Genomic DNA, 23,968 nt, shown 5'->3' with positions numbered 1-23,968 from the left:
GCCTTAGATGAAGCCTTCTCCACTTGAGTGGCAGTCTTCATGTCTGCACTGATGACCACTCCCAAGTCTCGTTCTGCCATAGTCTTGGTCAAAGTTTCTCCATTCAAGGTGTAAGTTCTGCATGGATTTCCATTTCCGAGATGCATGACCTTACATTTCTTGGCGTTGAAGCCCAGCAGCCAGATAGAGGACCAACTTTCTAAAGTATGGAGGTCCTGTTCCATAGTATCCTGTAGATTATAGCCGTTTACGATATTGCATAGTTTGGCGTCATCAGCGAATAAGGTTACCTTACCTTGAAGCCCTTGAGACGAGCACCCGAGCTACCTATTATATTAAGGCACTAGAGCTTCAGGGGCGATTCTCTGATTCGTTGAAGTGGAAACTTTTTTCCCCTTTTATTTTCATCAGTTTATATTTATGATTTTTTTTTTCATTTTTATCTTTTATTTTCTTAAATTTCTTTTATGTTTTCCTTTTATATTTTTTAACAAGACTTCCTGATGATGAAAGCTAAGTTAACTTTAAACTATTTAAGTGCAGGAACAACTAAGCAATAAGCATTGAGAGGTGGAAAACATTGGTCTCTTTAAAAAAAAAAAAAAAATATATATATATATATATATATATATATACCGCCATACCAGGAAGGTTCTAAGCAGCTAACAGGAAAGCAATACATACAATTCTAATAAATACATCAAGATAAAATAAACATGTGAATAAAATTGGAAAGATATGTTAAAGCAAAGAACGTTAAGATATGTAGGGAAAAAGAAGGAATTTAGGAAAATAAAGGATAAGAAAAAAAAAAGTTTCATCAAGCTGTGCTAGGTTTTTAGCATGAGCTGGCTCAGTAAACTTCTAGACCGTCAGAGCACTTACTTCACTGGCCTGCATTAAAAATCTCTAGCGATGCTTGATAAAAGGGGGGAGGGAGAAAAATATGGACTGACGACGATAAAAGGTGAAAAATGTTTCCTCTTGAATGAGTCGGAGCATCTAATGAACCTCAATTTATAAATCGTTTGCTTATCCCATATAATACGACACATTCTCTCCGATCCACAGCTCAGAGGCTGTTAACGGTTCCTTCTTTGAAAATTATTGGAACCAGACGTCATGATATATATTCAGTAATGGGCCCCCAAACCTGGAACGCCCCTACCTCTATATGTAAGAGAAGACAAAGATCTCAACATATTTAAAAATAATTTGAAATCTTTTCTTTTTAGAGACGTATTTAATCTTTAAATGATCTATTTCTAACATACCTAACACTGCTCCTCATGTTCACTCCTTATTTGGCTTCTTTCTTTCTTTTTAATTATGAAAAATATTAATTTTGTAACTATCTCCCTTTCTTTTTTTTCCTTATGTATCCAAGTCTGTCCGTCTGTTAGTCCGTTTTAACCTATTTTAATGCTGTACATTAAATTCTTAGCCTATTTTATATTTTACTGTTACTCGGTTAGTATGTAATAAGCGATTTATCACATTTAAATAAAACTTGAAACTTGAAACTCTGAAAATCCAGTACCTTAATAAGAAGGAATTTGACTGGTAATTGGTATTGTGATATATCGCATAGACAGAGGGTACCATCCCATTTATTACATGAAAGAACAATACTATTAAACATTTTAATAGGCAGCCAAGGAGGCAAATGCAGATGAGACATAGACCTAAAGAAAGGAGAAATTTAAGGACCTATATGTGTATACCATAAAGGAGATGCAGAGTTAGATATTCAGATACTAGTCATAGAAATAAATCACAAGAGTTAAGCATTTGTTCAGTGGAAAGTTCTAGAATTCAAGAGAGTCCCCGGCAAAGGAGGGGGGGTAGAGTCAGGAATGACCTAGAAAACAAATTCTTCACAAGAAAAGAAGATAAATGGATAGGCATCTCTGAATAAAGGACATGGGAGCAAAAGAAACATCAGAATTCAAGAAAGCTTGGGATAAGCACCGAGGACTGGTGGGGCAGTAAAGGAAAATTTCTGTGGAAAATGTGTCAACCAACACAAGATCCTCAAAAGGTCAACCAAATTACTCGGATGCCTAAGTGAGCATTAAGCAGTTTCGGGGCAGTTCTGGTAATACACACAGTAGGATTAAAGTCACGAAGCACGAGATAAGTGGCTTTTTACTCGTTTTTCTGCACGCGATATTACATTACAGATTTCTATTCCGCCATTACCTTTCGGTTCAAAGCGGATTACAAAAAGAGTTATGGAAGTAGGGTTACAACGTTAGATCAGAGAAGGTTTCCAAGAGAGGGAAAAGTAGGATCTGGGGTTAGGGAGGGGATGGTAAGAGAGAGGTTAAGCTTTATCATGGTATTAAGCTTTATTAAGAGTATAGTTTTTATTTCCTTTCTGAACATCTTGTAGTCTGGGGTTGTTGTCAATAGGTTGGAGACTTGGTTGTCTATCTTCGCTGCCTGAGTGGCCAGTAGTCCATTGTATAGTTGTTTCCGTTTTACTTCTTTGATTGGGGGGTAAGTGAATGGGGTGTGTTTTTCTATGCCTGGTTTGGATGAGGCGATATGTATCTAAGGTAGAAGTGAAGTTATCGAACAAATGCCGAGGCAGTTATTATAATGATAAATGTTCTTGCCTGCTGCTGAAATATTAACAGGAGGTACATATTTATTTTATTTTAAAAATTTATATGCCATTTAGGCTTAAATGGTTTACATATCGTTACACAAATAATACAAATAAAATCAAACAATCATTAACATATAATCACCAGAAAATCACGTAAAGTGCCCATCAAAAGAACAATCGCAAAGATCGATTCAATTATTTAATCACTTATAATTCAAAAAAAAAGAAATAAATAAGAGAGAATATTTAATAATTTGTAAAAAGAAGAGATAGAAATAAGGCAGAGAATATAGCTATAGTAAACGTGAAAATTTTTGATCTATGAACAATACCGACCACTTCTGGCATCTGCGTAATTTGGTTGAAGAAAAGGAAAAGCCCCGCAGGACTGTGCCAGGAGAAGAAAATGGGTAGACGTTATATGGCTCTTCTCCTTTGCCACAAATCTAAACAGCTTAGCGCCAGGTTTGACATTGCTCTGTGAATACTCTCTTGACCTGCGTTTTCTGCTTCTCCATCTCTGAGCCCTCTCCTGATTGCAGTAAACTGTGTGATTGCAACCTACCTAGGCCTTTATAACAAGAAACGGTGGCTGACGTGTCTCTTTATATGAGGATTCGCTTTATAGTTGAGAAATCAGGAGTTTGAAATAGGCCATGAAATCACTGCGTGATGTACAGTGCAGTAGAAGCTGGATTCTGGGGCTCTTGCAGTGTCTGTCCATATTCCAAAGCTAAATAATTAACGTATAACTTAAAATAAGCTTGTTTGACTAGAAAACACCAGTCTAGGCTTTAGGAGACATGGATCGCCGTACATGAAGAAGGACATGGCACTACTCGAAAGGGTCCAGAGAAGAGCAACTAAAATGGTTAAGGGGTTGGAGGAGCTGCCGTTCAGTGAGAGATTAGAGAAGCTGGGCCTATTCTCCCTTGAAAAGAGGAGATTGAGAGGGGACATGATCGAAACATTCAAGATAATGAAGGGACTAGATTCAGTAGATAAAGACAGACTGTTCACCCTCTCCAAGGTAGGGAGAACGAGAGGGAACTCTCTGAAGTTGAAAGGGGACAGATTCCGTACAAACGTAAGGAAGTTCTTCTTCACCCAGAGAGTGGTAGAAAACTGGAACGCTCTTCCGGAGTCTGTCATAGGGGAAAACACCCTCCAGGGATTCAAGACAAAGTAGATAAGGCCAGTTGTTCACCCTCTCCAAGGTAGGGAGAACGAGAGGGCACTCTCTAAAGTTAAAAGGGGATAGATTCCGTACAAACGTAAGGAAGTTCTTCTTCACCCAGAGAGTGGTGGAAAACTGGAATGCTCTTCCGGAGTCTGTTATAGGGGGAAACACCCTCCGGGGATTCAAGACAAGGTTGGACAAATTCTTGCTGAACCAGAACGAACGCAGGTAGGGCTGGTCTCGGTTAGGGCACAGGTCTTTGACCTGGGGGCCGCCGTGTGAGCAGACTGCTGGGCGCGATGGACCGCTGGTCTGACCCAGCAGCGGCAGTTCTTAAATTCTTATGACTAGTAGCACAATCCACAAGTGAGCCCAAAGTCAGAGGCAAAGGACCGGGGTTCCACAACAAAACAGGGGTGCCCAAAGTCCCACAAGTGAGCCCAAAGTCGGAGGCAAAGGACCGGGGTTCCACAACAAAACAGGGGTGCCCAAAGTCCCACAAGTGAGCCCGAAGTCGGAGACAAAGGACTGGGGTTCCACAACAAAACAGGGGTGCCCAAAGTTTCACAAGTGAGCCCAAAGTCAGAGGCAAAGGACCGGGGTTCCACAACAAAACAGGGGTGCCCAAAGTCCCACAAGTGAGCCCGAAGTCGGAGGCAAAGGACCGGGGTTCCACAACAAAACAGGGCTGCCCAAAGTCCCACAAGTGAGCCCGAAGTCGGAGGCAAAGGACCGGGGTTCCACAACAAAACAGGGCTGCCCAAAGTCCCACAAGTGAGCCCAAAGTCGGAGGCAAAGGACCGGGGTTCCACAACAAAACAGGGGTGCCCAAAGTCCCACAAGTGAGCCCAAAGTCGGAGGCAAAGGACCGGGGTTCCACAACAAAACAGGGGTGCCCAAAGTCCCACAAGTGAGCCCGAAGTCGGAGGCAAAGGACCGGGATTCCACAACAAAACAGGGGTGCCCAAAGTCCCACAAGTGAGCCCGAAGTCGGAGGCAAAGGACCGGGGTTCCACAACAAAATAGGGGTGCCCTAAGTCACACAAAATGGAACCACGACTTGGAGCCGGGGATAAAAATGTACAATGCTTTATTAAATGTAACAAAATGCACACTGGAACCTAGACCCTACACGGGCCGTCTTCACACAGCCACAGGACCCCTGAAGAAGGCAATCTTTTGCCGAAACATGGTCCGTGTAGGGTCTAGTTCCAGTGTGTAATTTGTTACATTTAATAAAGCATTGTACATTTTTATGCCCTGGCTTCAAGTCTTGGTTCCATTTTGTGTGACTTAAGAGGGACAAGTGACGTTCTGTGGTGGTGGCAGTTATGATGAGGTATGAATTAATTTCTGTGCTTATCTTATCTGATATGAATTGCGGGTGTTTGTAATGTGCTTGCTTGCTCTTTCTATTCTCCTAAACCCAACTGTTTTCAAGAGAATTAAAAAAAAAAAAAAAACACCCCACAAAAACCTTATTTTTCTCTTTATCTACCATGGCAGTGAGATTGGATAAGCTGTCCGAAGCAGCTAGAGTCAACACCGATGCCATCCGCTCGGCTCAGGATGAGGTTTTAGAATATCGCCGTCAGCTCCAGTCTAAAGTCACCGAGCTTGAGACCTTGAAAGGGACCAAGGATTCTTTGGAAAGACAGAGAATGGACATTGAAGACCATCATCATATTGATATTGCGTCTTATCAGGTAGATACAACCAAAACACAAGCTCCGAGCATTCATAGAGTCCTCAAAGGCCATAACCCAGTCAGGTGTTCAAGATTTCTGCATTGAATTTGCTTGAGACTGATTTTGCATGTACCGCTTCCATTGTATGCAAATAGAGCTCGTGCATATTCGTGCGGAAATCTTGAAAACCCAACTGGGATGTGGCCCTCGAGAACCATAGCTGCTCACCCCTGATCTATTGGGACTGTAATTAAAACTATTGGCCATAGGAGCCAGATCGGTGGATGCTGTGGGTACCCATAGGAAACACAGAGTCCCTTAGACTTACACATAGAGCACCATTACAGGGTGGTTGAGGAACTCAGAGACCAGCTTGAACATGTATGCATAAACCTCAAGGTCGAGCACCCGGCCCACATCGGGAGTTACGCAGCTAGAAACAGATGCAGTGTCATGATTGAACCCTTGAGAAAGCCAATGCAAAGGCGAAATGGGTCATATCGGGCTTTGCACTTTTTGCATCTATTTGAGAAAAGTTCTTTCTGTTTCTATGCTGGGTGGAGGATAATTTATACTAAACTAAACCTTAAGTTTATATACCACATCCTCTCCATAATTATAGAGCTCGGCACGGTTTATAAGAGTTTAATATAGGAAGAACAGCATAATGGGGTTGGAGGTTGAGTATAGGGGGGGAAGAGAGCATTACATTTTTGTGAATAGCCTAGTTTTCAGGTGCTTTCGGAATAGTTGGAAAGAGCCCAGATTCCGTAGTGGGGCAGTAAGATTATTCCAAAGCCCTGTGATTCGGAAGAGGAGAGAAGCAAATAAGAAAATGGGGGCGGGTTTGGGTGGGGCAGGGGGTCCAGTGGACTTGTGTGCCTAGGGGCCCTCGATGAATTAATCCTGCTCCGGGGAGAACCGCTAGCTGGTAGAAGCAGTGCAGCCATGAAAGAAATTGTCAAGTAGGTTTTACAGCAGCCTTTGCACACTACTTTGGATCAGAAGTTTGGTTTCATTTTCATTGTAATTACACTTCTCCCTCCAGATTCGTGGGGGATAGGGGCAGAGCTGGACCGCGAATGGCAAAAAAACGTGAATATCCGACTCTGATCCACCCCCGCCTCCCTCCCGCCTTCCTGGCCTTACCTGGTGGTTTAGCGGGCTTTTGGGGCAGAAGCGATCTTCCTACGCTCCTGCCCCGTGCAGATCGCCATGAGGAAATGGCCGCCGTGAGTTCCCGTAGTCTCTCGAGATTATGACGGGAACTCCCTACAGCTATTTCCTAATAGTGATCTGCACGGGGCAGGAGCGTAGGAAGATCGCTTCTGCCCTGAAAGCCCGCTACACCACCAGGTAAGGCCGGGGGGAAGACTTTAATGATGTTGTGTTTTGTTTTTTTTCTTTTTTCCCCCTGCCCCAAAAATCGCGAATATGTGAAATCGCGATTACTGAAACCGCAAATGGAGAGGGGGAAGGGTATGTTTTCTTTTTCTTCTTCCTCCTCCTCTTCTGAGGGGGCTCTATGAGCGAATGAGGAGGAGAGATGTTGACTCTTCCACAAACTGATAAGGGGAAACCCTCATGCAAGCTCAGGGAAGCCTAGATTCTAGACCAGGGGTGCCCCCACTTTTTTTGGTGTACGAGCTACTTTTAAAATGACCAAGTCAAAATAATCTACCAACCATAAAAGCACACTGTACAGAGAGAAAATGTTAATTGTCATTTATATTTGGGGCTTTGGATTTTTAAAAAATCTGTGAATAAGGATCCGCCATTGGAAGAATTTTATTAGAAAAGAAATATTAAAACTAAACATTTAAGATTATAACTATACAGTTGGAAAATAAGGAGGGGGAGGTTTTGACGATCAATGATTGAAACTCTTGACCTTGAGCTGGTTTCTGAGATCCTCAACTACCCTGTGCTCTGTGCTTAAGTCTATGGGATTCTGGTTTTCCTGTTACCCATTCCTTTTTGATCCCACACACCATCTTGAGTACCCCCAATATTGAGCAAACTCCTTCTGTGTCCAAGGAGGCACAGACTACTTCTGTTATGTCTATAGCGCTACCAGACACGCTATAATTAAACACGCAAAAAGCTTACAATCTAATTATCTAATCTAATCTTCAGTTTATATACCGGGTCATCTCCCGAAGGAGCTCGACTCGGTTCACAAATAATTAAGATCAGAATGAACATAAAATATAAACCTAAAAGAAGAGAATGCAATTAATGCATCATTTCCAGTAAAAAAATGTAATAATTAAGATTAAGATCTAAAATTGAATAAGAACTGAAAGAATGTGATACTTCAGTAGGTAAGCCTTTAAGATATTGTGGGAACAGCCAAGCTTTTAAATCTTTCCAGAATTGTTGTGGCTGATCTCTCAATCTCAAAGAGTCAGGATTAAGTCTATTCCAAATTTCTACCAGTTTAAATGCCTTAGATTTACTAAGCTTCCCAGCAGATTTGAGTCCTCTAAAAGAGGGAAACGATAATTTATATGTTATAATTCTCGAATAACAGGATCTGGTAGGATTCCAACATAAAGGAATTGAAGGGTCAAATGTTCCATAAAGGAACTTGAAGATGACACATATGCACTTAAATTGTATCCTAAAGCAAACTGGAAGCCAGGGAAGCTTTCTCAATAAAGGGGAGACATGATCGTACTTTCTCTTTCCAAAGTTAAGTTTAGCTGCCGTATTTTGTATTAACTATCATATATATATTGAAGGCAGTCTTAATATTATAGTCCAATTTTAATGAGGTTCTCGTTAAAGCTCATTCAAAAATCCACATATAGATCCTCATTAATTTATATATGAAGAGAAATTGAGAAAAAAAATTTTGGAACATATCTTCTGCTCTATCTCAATATCTCACAGTAGATATTCTAAATACTCATGATATTATTCATTCATTTCGTTTATGTACTCTAAGGGAAGATCTCAGTGGCTACATCTCTACAGAACAAAAATCTGTTGTCATACAGAGTTCCTCGTTGGTAACATAGTAGATGACGGCAGATAACGACCCGAATGGTCCATCCAGTCTGCCCAACCTGATTCAATTTAAATTTTTAAATTTTTTTTCTTCTTAGCTATTTCTGGGCGAGAATCCAAAGCTTTACCCGGTACTGTGCTTGGGTTCCAACTGCCGAAATCTCTGTTAAGACTTACTCCAGCCCATCTACACCCTCCCAGCCATTGAAGTCCTCCCCTGCCCATCCTCCTCCAAACGGCCATGCACAGACACAGACCGTACAAGTCTGCCCAGTAACTGGCCTAGTTCAATCTTTAATATTATTTTCTGATTCTAAATCTTCTGTGTTCATCCCACGCTTCTTTGAACTCAGTCACCGTTTTCCTCTCCACCACCTCTCTCGGGAGCGCATTCCAGGCATCCACCACCCTCTCCGTAAAGTAGAATTTCCTAACATTGCCCCTGAATCTACCACCCCTCAACCTCAAATTATGTCCTAAAATGGTCTTGCCTTCGCTATTTCTCTTAGATTAGATATTCTTAGATTCAGTATATCTATATAATAAAACCGTAGGCGGCGCATGCGCATTCTTATCGGCGTGCTTCCATGATCCGTAGGTCCGTGGCCGCCAAGAGTGCAGCATGCCCCGCGCTTACTACGGCCCCACACGCAGCTGATAAAATTTTACAACGCATTGCTCTCCTGCAATACCATTTTCGGCACGGCGGTTTCCCCAGATAGGGGAAGCCGAACAGCTCACTCCCGCCTCATGGTCCTGCCGCCGCTCCTGTCCACAGCAACCTGCACGTCGACGACTCCCCTCCCCCCATCCTCCCGCAACAGCCGCTACCGCTCATGTTCAAAGCGGCCTGCTGAGGTTCGCGGCCGGCCGTAGCGAACCTCTCAGGCCGCTGTCCACATGGTATCACGTTCCCTCTGACGCGATCGCGTCAGAGGGAACATGCTACTGAGGTGGACAGCGGGCTGCGAGTTTGAGACCACCGGTTTGGATCCTTTGATACTAGCAGAAAAAGACATTGTACAGCTGCTAACGTGTCGAGAGGTGTTTTTTGCAGCACCAGAGCAGCGATTTAGAAGCTGACCCAGCCTGGGAAGGGCGAGAGATATGAGCTTCTCGACTAAGATTAGAAGGTTGCAGAGCCGGGCCTAGGAGCATGTGAGACTGGGGTGGCTCGCAGGATGTCACAGTGGTACTGACGCAGAGCATATCTAGATTTCTGGGGAGGGAACCCTGATCTTTGAATCAGCATACTAGTGTTAAGGATGATCATGGGACAATGCCATCCCCAGAGATGTCTTTGAGATCATTATAGTGCTATTACAAGATGGTTTTACTACATTACACTTCCTCCGTATTCGCAGGTTTAGAACTCATGACTCCGGTTGTTCATGAGTTTTGCCTCCCACACGATAGTCATTTTTAAAGGCTGCCTCTGATCCATCCCTGCCTCCCTCCTGCGTCCCGGACCTCTCCAGATATTACCTGGTGGTCTAGTGGTGACGCGGGGCCGGAGCGATCTTCTTACGCTCCTGCCCCATGCAGAGCCGTCAACAAAAAATGGCCGCCCCGTGAGTTCCCGTTGTAGCATAGATGGGCAACCGACAGTATTCTAGAAGACGCAGCCAGGAGTCTCCCTTCCAGGAAGTGTTAACTCCTGGATTTGGCTGTGAACCATCTCAGTAATTGGAAGCTATTGACATTGCAATTATTGACGTTAACTGGCAGCAGTTAGGATTTGAGCAGGCCCCTGGCTGGCTACAAATCTCGGCAATCGCAACCCAAAAGGGGGCAGATCATAGGCATTCCAAAATGTTGCAAGCAGTGTTCTAGAATTATGGGTCTCTGTGCCCAACTGGGGAACCCATGCTATTTTCTCAAGAGCACCCCCCTTTATAGAACAGCACGTAACACTGATCTTTTCCAGCGCCATTTATAAATTTCCGCATAGACAGCAGAACACCTTTTTGTTCGAAAGGGCTCAAAAAGCTCTGCCTCGACTCCGCCTCCATAATAATTGTAATCCAATTTCTTCCATTCATTTTTCATATACACAATATAATCTTATTAACAATACATAATGGTAACCACAAAATTAAACTACACAAAGCCCACTTTTTCCCCTCCCTACCCCAGCACAGCATTTCTTCTTCTCACTCTCATTCCCTCTCTTGCTGCAAAGGGAGTGGAGAAAGAGAGAGATCCAGGTTGAATCTCTCCCACTCCCTCTACTGCCACATCCAACATTTCTCCCTCTCTCAAGTCCCGGACCACATGCAGCATTTTTCACCCCATGCCCAACATTTTCCTTCCAGCATCGTGCCACATCCCTCCCTCCACCACATCCAACATGCCTCCCTCTCATCTTTCTCTTCCCCTTGCATCTCTACCTCCCTTTCTTTCCCCATAATGCACCATCTTTTTCTCTCTCACATATTCATGCCCAACAATTCTCCCTTTCTATTCCCTCCCCTACCTCAGCATCTTTCCCTCCCTCCATCCTAGTCCTAGGTTTGTGCCCCTTCTCTCCTTTCCTTCCACCCTCCCATGTCCCAACATGCTCTCTTCCTCCCTTCCTTTTTCATGGGCGGAGCTTGAAGCTGGAAGGACGTGGTTCCCTCCAGCTCCCAATGTCTAGCAAGGTACCGGGGTGGGGGGGGGGGGTCCGTTGGCAGGAGGGAGTGGGCATCCCTTCTGCCAATTTTTTTCTCATGGAGGGTGGTGGTGACGTCATGGCAGGAGGGAGTAGGCATCCCTCCTGCCAATTTTCTGTCACGGGGAGGGGAAATTTCCAGTGCTGCGTTTGTCAGGAGTCATTGGAGAGGGCCGTCATCAGTGGTGGGGGACTTTTTTTTTTTTTTTTTTTTTTAATGGGACAGATATTTTGCGTGTGTAACACACACTTCCCCATTGCCATTGAAAAAAAACCAGGTAGATTGCTGACTTTATCATTATATTCCTATGGGTGTCTTAGGGCTACATTCACAAAGCAAACCGATCGTGTACCGATCAGTTTGCGACCCCTTTGCGACCAGATTTCCCTCGGGCCCCATTCACTAACCTCCTCCTGCGATCCGCTTCAAATCCGTGCATGCAAATGAGGTGAAACAGCATGCAAAGTAGGCAGGGACGCGATTCACAACACAAAATTTCACATCTGGGCTGGGCTGGCCGATCAACTGAAGAAGCGACTGCTGGGGACCAGTCAAAAACGTCTTTCCGATTCTGGAAGCCCTGCTCGCCACCCTCTCCTGCCTGCTCGCCCTGAATTGCCGCATCTCCGCCCCAGTTTTCTCCTGCTCTTCTTCCCCTAAACTCCTGCCTGCCTGCCAGCTCGCCACATCGCCACCCCAGTTTTCTCCTGGCCTTCTTCCCCGAATCTCTCCTGCCCTTCCCTGCGAGCCCCTGGTTTTAACCCGCGGGTTTAAAGCGGGTTAAAACCACAGGCTCGCAGGGATAAAAACTAATAAAAGTTAAGGTTGGAGTGGGGTTGTCCTATTTGGTGCTTGCTCAGCAGTCTCTCTGCTCTCTTTGCTATCTTTGGGGTACTGGATAGGGGTTGGGGAGGGGTTCCAGGGTGGGTGGTGTGTGTGCATTTGCTGATTGTGCATTAATAAAACATGATTTACACTAAAAAAAAAAAAAAAATCGCAGTTCTGACAGGCATGCGCAGACCATCAACAGATGGTCTGCGCATGCATGGGGAACGCAGAAAAGCGATCTGTGCCGGCAGATGGGGGCGTTCCTCCGATCGCCCCATCTGCACATTTTAAGTTTGCTGAATTCATCAGACCTGCCCGGATCGGGTTGGTGAATCTGGCCCTTAGTGTTTAACTCGCACTAATCGTTGGCACAGGCTAAATCGGTTAGTGCTCCTTGATAAATTTCCCTCTTAATGTCTTGTAGACTGCCCACTCCCCATGGTCGACACTGATCTCTGTGCTGTAAGAAGAAAATGAAAGAATTCTATGAGCGTTGGTAGCCGTTGCAGTAGGCAGCAATAAAAAATCCCCTAACACGGCTTCATAAAAGGGACCTTAGTCTGTTGTGCTTCACGGGCAGGTTATTCTGCTCTTTTTGCCGACAGTAAGAGCTGGTGATCTCCAGCCCATAACCTGTTTTTGTTTTTTTGACAGGAAACCATCCAACAGCTGGAGAATGAGCTGAGGAACACTAAATGGGAAATGGCGTCCCAGCTCCGAGAATATCAGGACCTTCTAAATGTGAAAATGGCTCTAGATATCGAAATTGCAGCCTACAGGTACAGTTCATAGACATCGATAAAAGGGATTTTTAAAGGCCTGGCAAGGCTGAGTGATATAGTAGCAGCTGGGTTAAAAAAATTGAAACAAGTCAACTAAACCCCGGCTTAGCAAGAGATAACTTTGTAATCAGAAATAACATTTCGCTATCCTGCCAATCACTGCCTTCTCTTTTATTTGAAGGCAGCGATTGGCAGGTTATTGGCACCATATTCTTGCCTTCCCCAACTCTGTCGGTCTTCGAGGTGTGCGTGCTGTTGTCCAATGGATCCTCCAAAGTGGATCCTCTCGCTCCCACCGCTTGTAGGTCGCAAGTAACTTTAAACTGACCCTAAGAACATAAGATTTGCCGCTGCTGGGTGAAACCAGTGGTCTATCGTGCCCAGCAGTCCGCTCACGTGGTGGCCCTTAGGCCAAAGACCAGTGCCCTGTTTGAGTTTAGCCTTACCTGCGTATGTTCTGTTCCAGTAGGAACTTATCCAACCTTGTCTTGAATCCCTGAAGGGTGTTTTCCCCTATAACAGCCTCCGGAAGAGCGTTCCAGATTTCTACCACTCTCTGGGTGAAGAACAACTTCTTTACGTTTGTACGGAATCTATTCCCTTCTAACTTTAGCGAATGCCCTCTTGTTCTCTTCACCTTGGTATATAGAAAGAAGAAATATTTCCCTTAATCATCTCAACTCTTTGAGTCTCCATTTCTAGCCCTCTCTCCCCCCCACACACACAAAGAGCAAAACATAAACATCTACTGTAGTAGGGTCTAAAAGAGCATGTAGAACCTTGAAATGGAAAATGTTGGTTTATTAAAATCTTTATATACCCGCATATACAGCCAAAAAGGATCAAAGTGGTTTCCAATATAATTTGATCAAAAATTATGAAAAGAACTCCCTTTAGATAGAAAAGAAATAACATTTCTAATGCATAATATCCTATAACCTCCACATTAATAAAATAAAATTAAATATTAGTTCATTAATACAAATTAAAAATGATCAAAATGTAAAAATGCAGATTGCAGTCCCGAATTCATATCCTGTCCATTTGAAAAGGCCATTGAAAAAAATATGCCTTTAAATGTCTTTTGAAAATTTTGCAAAGATTCTTCCTTTCTCAATTCTACAAGCAAGCTGTTCCATAATATTGGGACTAAATTTAAAAAAACAAAACACAATTTCTAGTCAAGGCAAGATGAGCCTGTCGGTTATCAATGTCTATGCAACATCCATAAGCACCAGCTGTTTGGAACAGCACATAAAGAAGGATTCGGTACTACCCGAGAGGGTCCAGAGAAGAGTGATTAAGATGGTTAAGGGGCTGGAAGAGTTGCCGTACAGCGAAAGATTAGAGAAACTGGGCCTCTTCTCCCTCGAACAGAGGAGATTGAGAAGGGACATGATTGAAACATTCAAGATACTGAAGGGAATAGACTTAGTAGATAAGGACAGGTTGTTCACCCTCTCCAAGGTAGGGAGAACGAGAGGGCACTCTCTAAAGTTGAAAGGGGATCGATTCCGTACAAACGTAAGGAAGTTCTTCTTCATCCAGAGAGTGGTGGAAAACTGAAACAGTCTTCCGGAGGCTGTTATAGGGGAAAACACCCTCCAGGGATTCAAGACCAAGTTAGACAAGGGCTGGAGGAGTTGCCATACAGTGAGAGATTAGAGAAACTGGGCCTCTTCTCCCTCGAACAGAGGAGATTGAGAGGGGACATGATCGAAACATTCAAGGTACTGAAGGGAATAGACTTAGTAAATAAGGACAGGTTGTTCACCCTCTCCAAGGTAGGGAGAACGAGAGGGCACTCTCTAAAGTTAAAAGGGAATAGATTCCGTACAAATGTAAGGAAGTTCTTCACCCAGAGAGTGGTGGAAAACTGGAACGCTCTTCTGGAATCTGTCATAGGGGGAAACACCCTCCAGGGATTCAAGACAAAGTTAGACAAGTTCCTGCTGGTAGGGCTAGTCTCAGTTAGGGTGCTGGTCTTTGACCTAAGGGCCACCGCATGAGCTGACTGCTGGGCACGAAGGACTACTGGTCTGACCCAGCAGCGGCAATTCTTATGTTCTTATGTTTGTATCATCAAAATGTAGCTAAAAGAAAACCAATAAAGTCATTTGGTAGATACAATACTGATGTTTAAAGTCTTTTTCTTATATTAAAGAAGAATTCTAGGCGTTAAATGCTAATGGGTCCATTATATCCTATGGACGCGCCTTTAGTAAAAGACCACCTTAATTAGATAAGCCTTAAGAATAAGCAATAGGATATTTTATGGAAAATATCTCTATAGAAAGTTGGACTTGGAAGGAAGAACATTACACGGGACGGGGGAGATTGCCCTGAAACAGCTTATGTTGGCGAATCAGGGATTCGTGTCGGCAGAATTAACTCCCCGATACAAATGCAGATTACATTACATAAATTCTTATGTACCGCAGCTACCTTGTGGTTAAGACATAGTAACTATATTTACCAAACAAGTGGGTTTTCAACGATTTTCTAAAGACTAGGTAAGAGGTTGAGATTGATATATAAGTATCAACTTGTTTGTCCCACATGGCTGCCAAATATGCCAAAGTTTTACGAAGAAATCGTTCGTAAACAAATCTCTTTACAGAAGGAAAATCAAAAAGTCGTATCGTATGCAAGTGTTTTCTGGTAGCAAAACTGAAGCAATCTAAAAGATAGGTGGATCCATTCAAGGCCTTAAAACATATAACCAAATTTGAAAACTATTCTAGCCTCTATTGTCAACCAATAGTGTTTTGTTTTTAAGAAATATATCACATTTGAAAAGTCAGTAAATTTAAAGTGAAAAAAATCTCTACTTTGGAGAGGTGGTGAAATTAACTCCCATTGAGAGCGTCACCTCTGATGGTCCTAAGGAGCGAATGAAAGCGTTTCAAGCGAGATTTTCAATAAGCAGTGTTGTGGACTTTTTCTTATATTAGCCATTGTCTGAGGAAGGCACTTTTTTCAATGTCATAAAAATCAGCATTTTAAGTATGCACAATTTATTTTTATTAGGGCAGCATTTATATCAAGCTCCTTTAGTTTTAAGTTTATTTTATTTTTGGTGGACCAGCTTGATGCTTTCTTTCTACTTTGCAGTATTTGCATACTAACAGGGTTTATTTCTTTCTTGTCTTAATTTTTTTCCTTCAGAAAGCTTCTAGAAGGAGAAGAGTGCCGTATTGGTTTTGGACTAGGACCATCCCCATTTAGCGATGGACCCAAAGTCCCTTCTGCTTCAAAACACACAAAGGTTAAGCGTGAAGAGAAAACTAAGGTAGTGGAGAAGCCTGAAATGGAGACAATGATCTTGGAAGAGCAAACAGAGGAAACTCAGGTGACTGAAGAGGTGACGGAGGAAGAAGTAGCAGAAGAAGCTGAGGATGAAGAAGAAAAAGAAGCCAAGTCTCCAGAAGAGGAATCTAAGTCACCCGAGACAGAAGAAGCTAAGTCTCCAGAAGCGGAATCTAAGTCGCCCGCGACGGAAGAAGCTAAGTCTCCAGAAGCTAAGTCTCCAGAAGTGGAATCCAAGTCACCCGCGACAGAAGAAGCTAAGTCTCCAGAAGCGGAATCCAAGTCACCTGCGACAGAAGAAGCTAAGTCTCCAGAAGCGGAATCCAAGTCGCCCGAGACAGAAGAAGCTAAGTCTCCAGAAGCTAAATCTCCAGAAGTGGAATCCAAGTCACCTGAGACAGAAGAAGCTAAGTCTCCAGAAGTGGAATCTAAATCACCTGAGGCAGAGGAGGTCAAATCACCAGAGAAGGAGGAGGTCAAATCTCCTGAGGCAGAAGAGGTTGAGTCACCAAAGAAGGAAAAGGTCAAGTCGCCAGAAAAAGAGAAAGCCAAGTCTCCAGTACATGAAAAAGAAAAAGTTCCTAAAGAAGAACCAAGTAAACAGCCCGAGAAAGAAATAAAGGTACCTATAAAAGAAGAGAAAAAAACAGAGGCTAAGAAAGAAGAACCAAAAGAGGTTAAAGAAAAGGAGCCTCCAAAGAAAGCAGAGGAGAAAGTCCCAGCTAAACCAAAAGTAGAAGATAAAAAAGAGAGCAAGAAAGAAGAGCCACCAAAAAAAGAATCCCCTGCCAAGAAGGCTCAGGCTACAGAACCTGAAGCCAAAGTAGAAGAGAAAAAGGCAAAGGAGGACACTACCAAGAAGATAGAGGAAGAGAAACCTAAGGAATCGCCTAAAGTACAAATCAAGGCAGAAGGAAAGGAAGACAATAAAAAATCTGTAAAGCCTGAATCACCAGCTGAAGAAAAGAAGAGGGAGGAGAAGAAAGCTCCAAAGGAGGAAGTGAAAGCTCCAAAGGAAGATAAGAAAGTTGCTGCTCAGGAAGAACCAAAAAAGGAGAAAGTAGTAAAGGACAAAGAGCCAGCAAAATCCAAAGAGGAAAAGAAGGCAGATGAGAAAGTGACCAAGAAAGACCCTGAACCTGTAGCTCAGGATAAAGATTCTAAGACTAAGGAGCCAAGTAAACCAGCAGAAAAAAAGGAACCCGAGAAGCCAAAGGCTGACGTGAAAAAAACAAGTGATAAGAAAGAAGGACCCAAGGAAGTCATAGAAAAGGAGGTAGAGAAGAAAACAGCACCTAAAAAGGAAGAAGAGAAATCAAAAATAGAATCGAAATCCAAAGAGGAGGTCACAAAAAAGGAACCTGGCAAAGAGGCTAAGGAGAGCTCCAAAGCTGAGACGGAAAAGGACCCCCCCAAACCTAGCAAGGCCAAGACTGAGAAGGTAGAGAAATCTTCCAGCACAGACCATAAGGAAAGCAAGCCCCTGGAGAAAGCCGCAGAGGACAAGGCGAAGAAGAGTGAAAAATAAATCCAACAATGTGAATTTTTTTTTTTTTTTTTTAACAACGAAAGCTGAACGTTCGACGGACCACCAAAGAGAAAAGATTCTGAGCCTCTTTTCCTCAATGACAGACTTTGCTTAGATATGGTATTTGCCTTCTCTGTGCTGGAACTCGCATTAGCGGTATCTTGAAAGCAAGACTGCAAGTGGTCGTTCGTTATTATGGCAGCTTCATGTAGCTGAATGTGATTATGCGCAGAACGCCGTATTTAAATCCTTACACTTGAATATGAAACTGCCCTTTTCAGATAAGTGCATTTATTTACTGTCTGTGCAATGGATGGGCAAATGCAATAAAAAAAATGTACACTGTAAGAAACGCATTTCTGCTTAAAGATTATAGATAGAGAGCACTTAATGTGAGAATTAGAACTGCCTTTCGTTGGAAAACTGATGTTGCTGAATTTGCTTGTTGCCAGGCTATACAGAGCCATAGATGTCCCATAAGAGCAGGTTAGATCACCCGTCCCACACCACTCAGAAGCTAAAATGCACTCAAGCCTACTTTGCTTCTTAATATGTGCAATAAACAAAAATTAGATATAAATAAAATTGCTTAAAATCAGCCTCTCTGGTTTGTCTCCTCAGTATCTCTGTGAATAACATTGTGGAAAACTTTCTGCAGATGATGCCTTTGAGGAAGTGCGAGGGGGTGCAGACAAGTTCTCAGCCCGCCCGACTTTCTAAATTCTGAGCATTATTTTGCCACTGGAGCTGAAGAGCGTGTCATCTTATTTCGTTAAGTGGCAATTTGCAGATCGTTGATTGAACCACATCCACGTCGTTCTCGTCTTGGTTGGGTTGAGAACTTTTCAACACCCCCTTCAGAGCAACATTCCAGAGGTGAGACTGTGATGTCATAATGCCTCATTCCACCAATGCCCAAGAGCCAACCTCATTAGTGGTGTCCTATATTGGCTCACATAAGAATAGCCATACTGGTTCAAACCAATGGTCCATCTAGTCTAATATCCTGTCTCCAACCATGACAATCCAGGTTATAAGTACCTGACAGAAGCCCAGATAGTATGAGGGAGTGCTGAAAAGTTCTCAGCCCAACCAACCAACTTCTTAAATTCTGAGCATTATTTTTGCCACTGTAGCTGAAAAGAGCGTTATCTTATTTCATTACCGTGTCAATTTACAGAAACGAAATTAAATGTTTTGACTTTGTTTCAGATCATTGATGGAACCATATCCACATTGTTCTCGTCTTGGTTGGGTTGACAACTTTTCATCAGCCCCTTGTACCGTAGACACCAAGGGCTCCTTTTATCAAGGTGTGCTACGGGGTGAAGTAAAGGCTGCTTTGTTTACCTCATTGGAATGACTACGAGACAGCATTGTATGTTCCAAAAACAGACAATATTTGTTTATTGTTAGTATAAAAACTTACAGTAATACAGCAGCAAAGGCATAGCAGAAAAATATATTGTCAGTTCAGAATATGCAATGGAGAGAAGAACTTGCACCCATATGCTTAGCAGGGGGCTAGCAGTTCCTCATAGCATAAGTAAGTGAATCTCTCTGGCTTTACCTAAAATGCACATGTTTTTTTATACAGAGAAATTCTTCCTTTGTTCCAAAAAGTACATCCCCGAATTCTGGTCATGTGACCCCCCTATTGGTACAAAAAATGTATACCTAACTATTCCTCCTCTCAGTCCACGCTTCTCTCACTTCCCCCTCCCCGTGGGGGGGGGCTTGCAGTAGGGGGGGGGCCTTGCAGAAACAGAGAATTCTTGGTGAACTTTCTTCCTCCAGCGCTGAGATCTTTATCACCTTGCAGATGCTAATTAATGGTTTTACAATTCTGTGCATCTTCAGGATGGCGTCCTTGTATGCTGAAAGTTGGCAAAGGTGACCTTTCAACAATCCAGCTGCTTGGTTCCCATAACTCGGTTCAGAGACAGGGAGCAAATGTTTTGGTACCAAGTTCTCTCATCTCAATACACCCACATCATCCTGCAGGGATCCTTGCTCGTTATAAATGTTTTATGGCTTTCCAGGGCGCCTGGCATATGAAGTCATACAGCACTGATAACAGTTCAGCAGAACCTTGGAGAAATATCCTCCCAGCAGGGAATGGAGACAGGAACTTTGCAGCACAAAGGCCAGCTGGGTTAGCATTTCAAAGGATACATGTGTTCACAGACAGCAAGGTACAGGCTGGGCCTGGCTATGGGAAAATATAGGTCTGTAGTGTCCAGCATACACAAGTGAGGCCTGTATGTCCAGGTTATCCATCTCAGGGACTTAGCGCGTCGGACATTTCACCACGCGCTAACCCCCGCGGCAAGCCTAAAAACTAGCGCCTCGTCAATGGAGGCGTTAGCGACTAGCACGGCAGGCGGTTGAACACGCGGTATTCCGCACTTTAACAGCACCTTGATAAAAGGAGCCCTAAGAGAACTTATCTAAAAAAAAATACTAGAAGACTGGGTAACCAACCACCGGACAAATAAACTCTGGGGTGCAGAGATCGAAGAACATAAGATGTCATGCTGCTTGAGATCAAGATCCATTGACTCCAGCATCCTCTCTCTGAAAGTGCTCAAGTTGGATCACAAGCACCAGAGCACCTTGAATTCTGGTGATTAGTATTTCTATACCACTTATAACCCAAGTGGTTGACATTCAGATACTCAAGCATTTTCCCCTGTCTGTACCGGCGAGCTCACACTCTACCTAATGTACCTGGGACAATGGGGGGATTAAGTGACTTGCCCAGGGTCACAAGGAGCAGCGAGGGATTTGAACCCACAACCTCGGGGTGCCGAGGCTCTAACCACTGCGCCCACTAGAAATGGCTTCTCATTTCCACAGAATATACGATACACATGTGAGCCATGCAAAGTAAAACACGTGGGGAAAGCAGGCGGAGCCGTGTTGCCTGTGTGTATGTCCTTGACGGAAAGAAAAATCCAATGAAATCAAGTGTCTCAAAATTTCAAACCGTTAAAGGTCACTGTCAACAGATTTCAAATAAGGGATTTTACTGTTCAACTACAGGGCAACACTGTCTCACAGCAAAGGTCACATTTATTTGATATGCTGAAAATATATTAATTAGCAGTACAAATATGAACTATTAAGAAAGCTGCCTGGTTCAGTCAATAGGTTTCAGGGCATAAATTACTAATCTAATCTATTCTAAATCTTGGATTTATATACCATGTCGTCTCCCTAAAGGGAGCTTGACTCGGTTCACATAAAAATCAATGAGCAAGATAAAACATAGAGAAAGAGTAACTTAATGTATACCCTCATGCGACATCCTTTTTAAAAAAAATATATATTTATTTAAAAATTTTTCCAATAACAAGCAAGCATGATGAAATACTTGAATACAGATTCAGACATTAAAAATATCTAGAAAAAAGGAAATTAATTACAATTATTTAGCCCACAATCAGTAGAAGGTCAAGAAACAGAAATAGGAAAAAAAAAAAAAAGAGTATTACTAATGGGGATGATAAAGAAGCAGATATCCGGCAGCCAGTTCGCTTTACTCGGAGTAGCTGTAGGGCCAATTACGACTCCCCCATCTTCTTTTGGCATAATGAAATCTAACAATTGTTTGGGTTAAAAAAAAAAAAAGAAAGAAAATGTTTAGCATCAAAATTAATACAACATTTTGCTGGGAATTTCTGAAATTCTGTCCTTCAACATTCTATAGAGAAGATCGCTGATTTTCCTCAAAGCAATTTTCTAAACGCCGTTGAAATAATGTTTTCATAGATTTATGAAAAATCTGAAAGGAGAGAAGAGTTCTAACATAAGGAGGAATCCCCCAAATCGCCATAAAAGTATATGAAAAAGATCAAGTAACATTGCCACTAGATTTTATTCCTTTTAAAGATGAAACGGACAGTTTGAATTTCTTAAATCAGAAGATCATTGGGCATTCAGAGATAAGAGGTATTAAAGATGTAAAAAGTCCATGTATGATTTTAAAAACCATAGAAGCGCATTTAAACTGCATTCTAATAGAAACAGGAAGCCCATGAAGATGTTTCAAGAGGGGAGACACATGGTCAAATTTTCTCTTTCCAAATACTAGCTTTGCTGAAACCACTAAGAAATAACCAATCATGGATAGATTTGTGATATCTGTGTGTGTTGGGGTGGGTATAATGGAAAGAATATGCAGTATATCCTCGTATAAGCCTTCATTTACAAAGTCAATAGTGCCATTGGGAATTAATGGGCTTTTGTGCTAGTCTTATGCTATGATATATTAATCGGGTTATCTATTCCATCTTTACCTATTCAGTTCAAGTTCGGATTACATTACAAGAGGTTGGGTCAGTTAAGTGTGGCTGTAAAAAGGGGTGTGTGTGATTATTTTCATTACCTGTGTATTTGTGTGTTGGGGGTGGGGAGGAGGAGGTGCTCACAGTGTGGTCACCAGGAGTGAAATCTGATTTGAGAGCACCTGTGAGCAATTCTGGAGGCCGCAACTTTATCAAAAAGATATAAAAAGGATGGAGTCGGTCCAGAGGAAGGCTACTAAAATGGTGTGTGGTCTTCATCATAAGGCGTAAGGGGACAGACTTAAAGATCTCAATCTCTATACTTTGGGGGAAAGGCGGGAGAGGGGAGATATGATAGAGACGTTTGAGTCTCTTTTATTAGAAAGGGAGCTCTGGAATAAGAGGGCATAGGATGAAGTTAAGAGGCTCTGGAGTAGTCTAAGGAAATACAGTGGTACCTTGGTTTACAAGCATAATTCGTTCCAGAAGAATGCTCGTAAGCCAAAGCACTTGTATATCAAAGCAAAGTTCCCCATAGGCCATAATGCAAACTCAGAAGATTTGTTCTACAACCAAAGTTTGCTATTGTGGCCCAGGGGTGGGTGCCGCAGCCCCTTCATCAGGGTGGCTTCCTTCCCTCAGGGTCCCCGTGCGGCTGCCCTCCCACTTGGACCGATGCCTCTGCCGTCCGCCAGCGCCTCACGATTCATGCTGGCCCGAGGGAAGGAAGCCACCCCGCTGAAGGGGCTGCGGCACCCACAGGCAGGTACCCACCCCTAGGCCACCATAGCTGAGAACTCGTTTAGCGAGTCAACACTTGTTTTGCGAGGTTTGCGGGACTGTTTTGCACGTCTTGCAAAACACTCGCAAACTGAGGTTTGACTGTACTCTTTTATAGAAAGAGTGGTAGATGTGTGGAACAGTCTCCTGGAAGAGGTGGTGGAGACAGAATTCAAGGTGGTGGTGCCTGAATTCAAGAAAGCCTGGGATAGGCAGGTGGGATCTCTTGGAGAGAGAGAGATAATGGTTACTGTGGATGGGCAGCTCTATGACCTCACAATGCAGGTGTAAAGAGCCTTAGCCTATAGGAAGAAGAGATGCAAATGTTAAGAGCCTTAGCCAATAGGGAGAGGAGGAGATAGTGGATATTCTGAATGGGCCACTTGGCCTTTATCCGCCATCATGTTTCTCTGTTTGGATCCGGACCAGGAAAATAAGGAAAAGGAAAGCTGCAATTTGAAAGGTAGTTCCCTAGCTGCTATATCTCACAGCATCATCAATGTTATGTTTCAGAAATGGAAACTGCTTTTCCTGTAGAAATGCATAGAGCCTTTTTTTTTTTTTTTTGGGGGGGGGGGGTCAAGCATATTTCCCTGAAATGTATTTATTCAATTTTCTCTACTCTTTCCCTAGGGAGCTAAGAAAGGTTTCCATGAATTTATTCAGGTACTCGAGCATTTTGCCCTGTCTGTCCTGGTGGGCTCGCAATCTATCTAATGTACCTGGGGCAATGGGGGGGGGGGGGATTAAGTGACTTGCCCAGGGCCACAAGGAGCAGTATGGATTTGAACCCACAACCTCAGCTTGCTGAGGCTGTGAACCAAGTATAGGACAATCAAGCCATTGTGACATCACTGATGAGGTTGACTCTTATTGGTGGAATGAGGCATTATGACGTCACAATACCAGCTCTGGTATTTATTTATTCAATTTTCTCCCTCCCTATCTGTCCTGGTGGACTCACAATCTATCTAATGCACCTGGAGCAATGGGGGGATTAAGTGACTTGCCCAGGGCCACAAGGAGCAGCGTGGAGTTGAACCCACAACCTCAGGGTGCTGAGGCTGCAGCTTTAACCTCTGCACCACAGAGTCCCTGGTCCAAACTAGACAGACAGACACTCTCAATCCTTGGGGTGTAATTTCTTTCTAGCATTGGTTCGGTTGGAAATAACAAAACTGGATCATATTCACTAAAGTCAGCAGAACAATAAATTCAAGAAACCCTGAAAGCAGGGAGCTCTCTGCTGACATCCCTTTCTATCACATATCAGGTGATTCCTCAAGGGAAGGCTACATCATCCT

The 23,968-nt window shown here is 43.2% G+C and overlaps 1 protein-coding gene across 1 annotated transcript in view; it reads left to right on the top strand.

Annotated features, from left to right (window-relative positions):
* NEFH (neurofilament heavy) overlaps nucleotides 1-18,178 on the top strand; it is a 35,206-nt gene extending 17,028 nt beyond the window's left edge. Inside the window, exons 2-4 of the mRNA XM_033955714.1 lie at nucleotides 5,301-5,500; nucleotides 12,631-12,755; nucleotides 15,927-18,178. Coding sequence (XP_033811605.1) covers nucleotides 5,301-5,500; nucleotides 12,631-12,755; nucleotides 15,927-17,595 — 1,994 coding nt within the window. The 3' untranslated portion in view covers nucleotides 17,596-18,178. The remainder of the gene's footprint in view (nucleotides 1-5,300; nucleotides 5,501-12,630; nucleotides 12,756-15,926) is intronic.
* Nucleotides 18,179-23,968: the final 5,790 nt, after the last annotated feature.

The sequence above is a fragment of the Geotrypetes seraphini genome, chromosome 8, assembly GCF_902459505.1.
Source record: "Geotrypetes seraphini chromosome 8, aGeoSer1.1, whole genome shotgun sequence".
Classification (NCBI taxonomy): domain Eukaryota; kingdom Metazoa; phylum Chordata; class Amphibia; order Gymnophiona; family Dermophiidae; genus Geotrypetes; species Geotrypetes seraphini.
The sequence above is the reverse complement of the archived record's forward strand: the minus strand, read 5'-3'. Positions and strand labels throughout refer to the sequence as shown.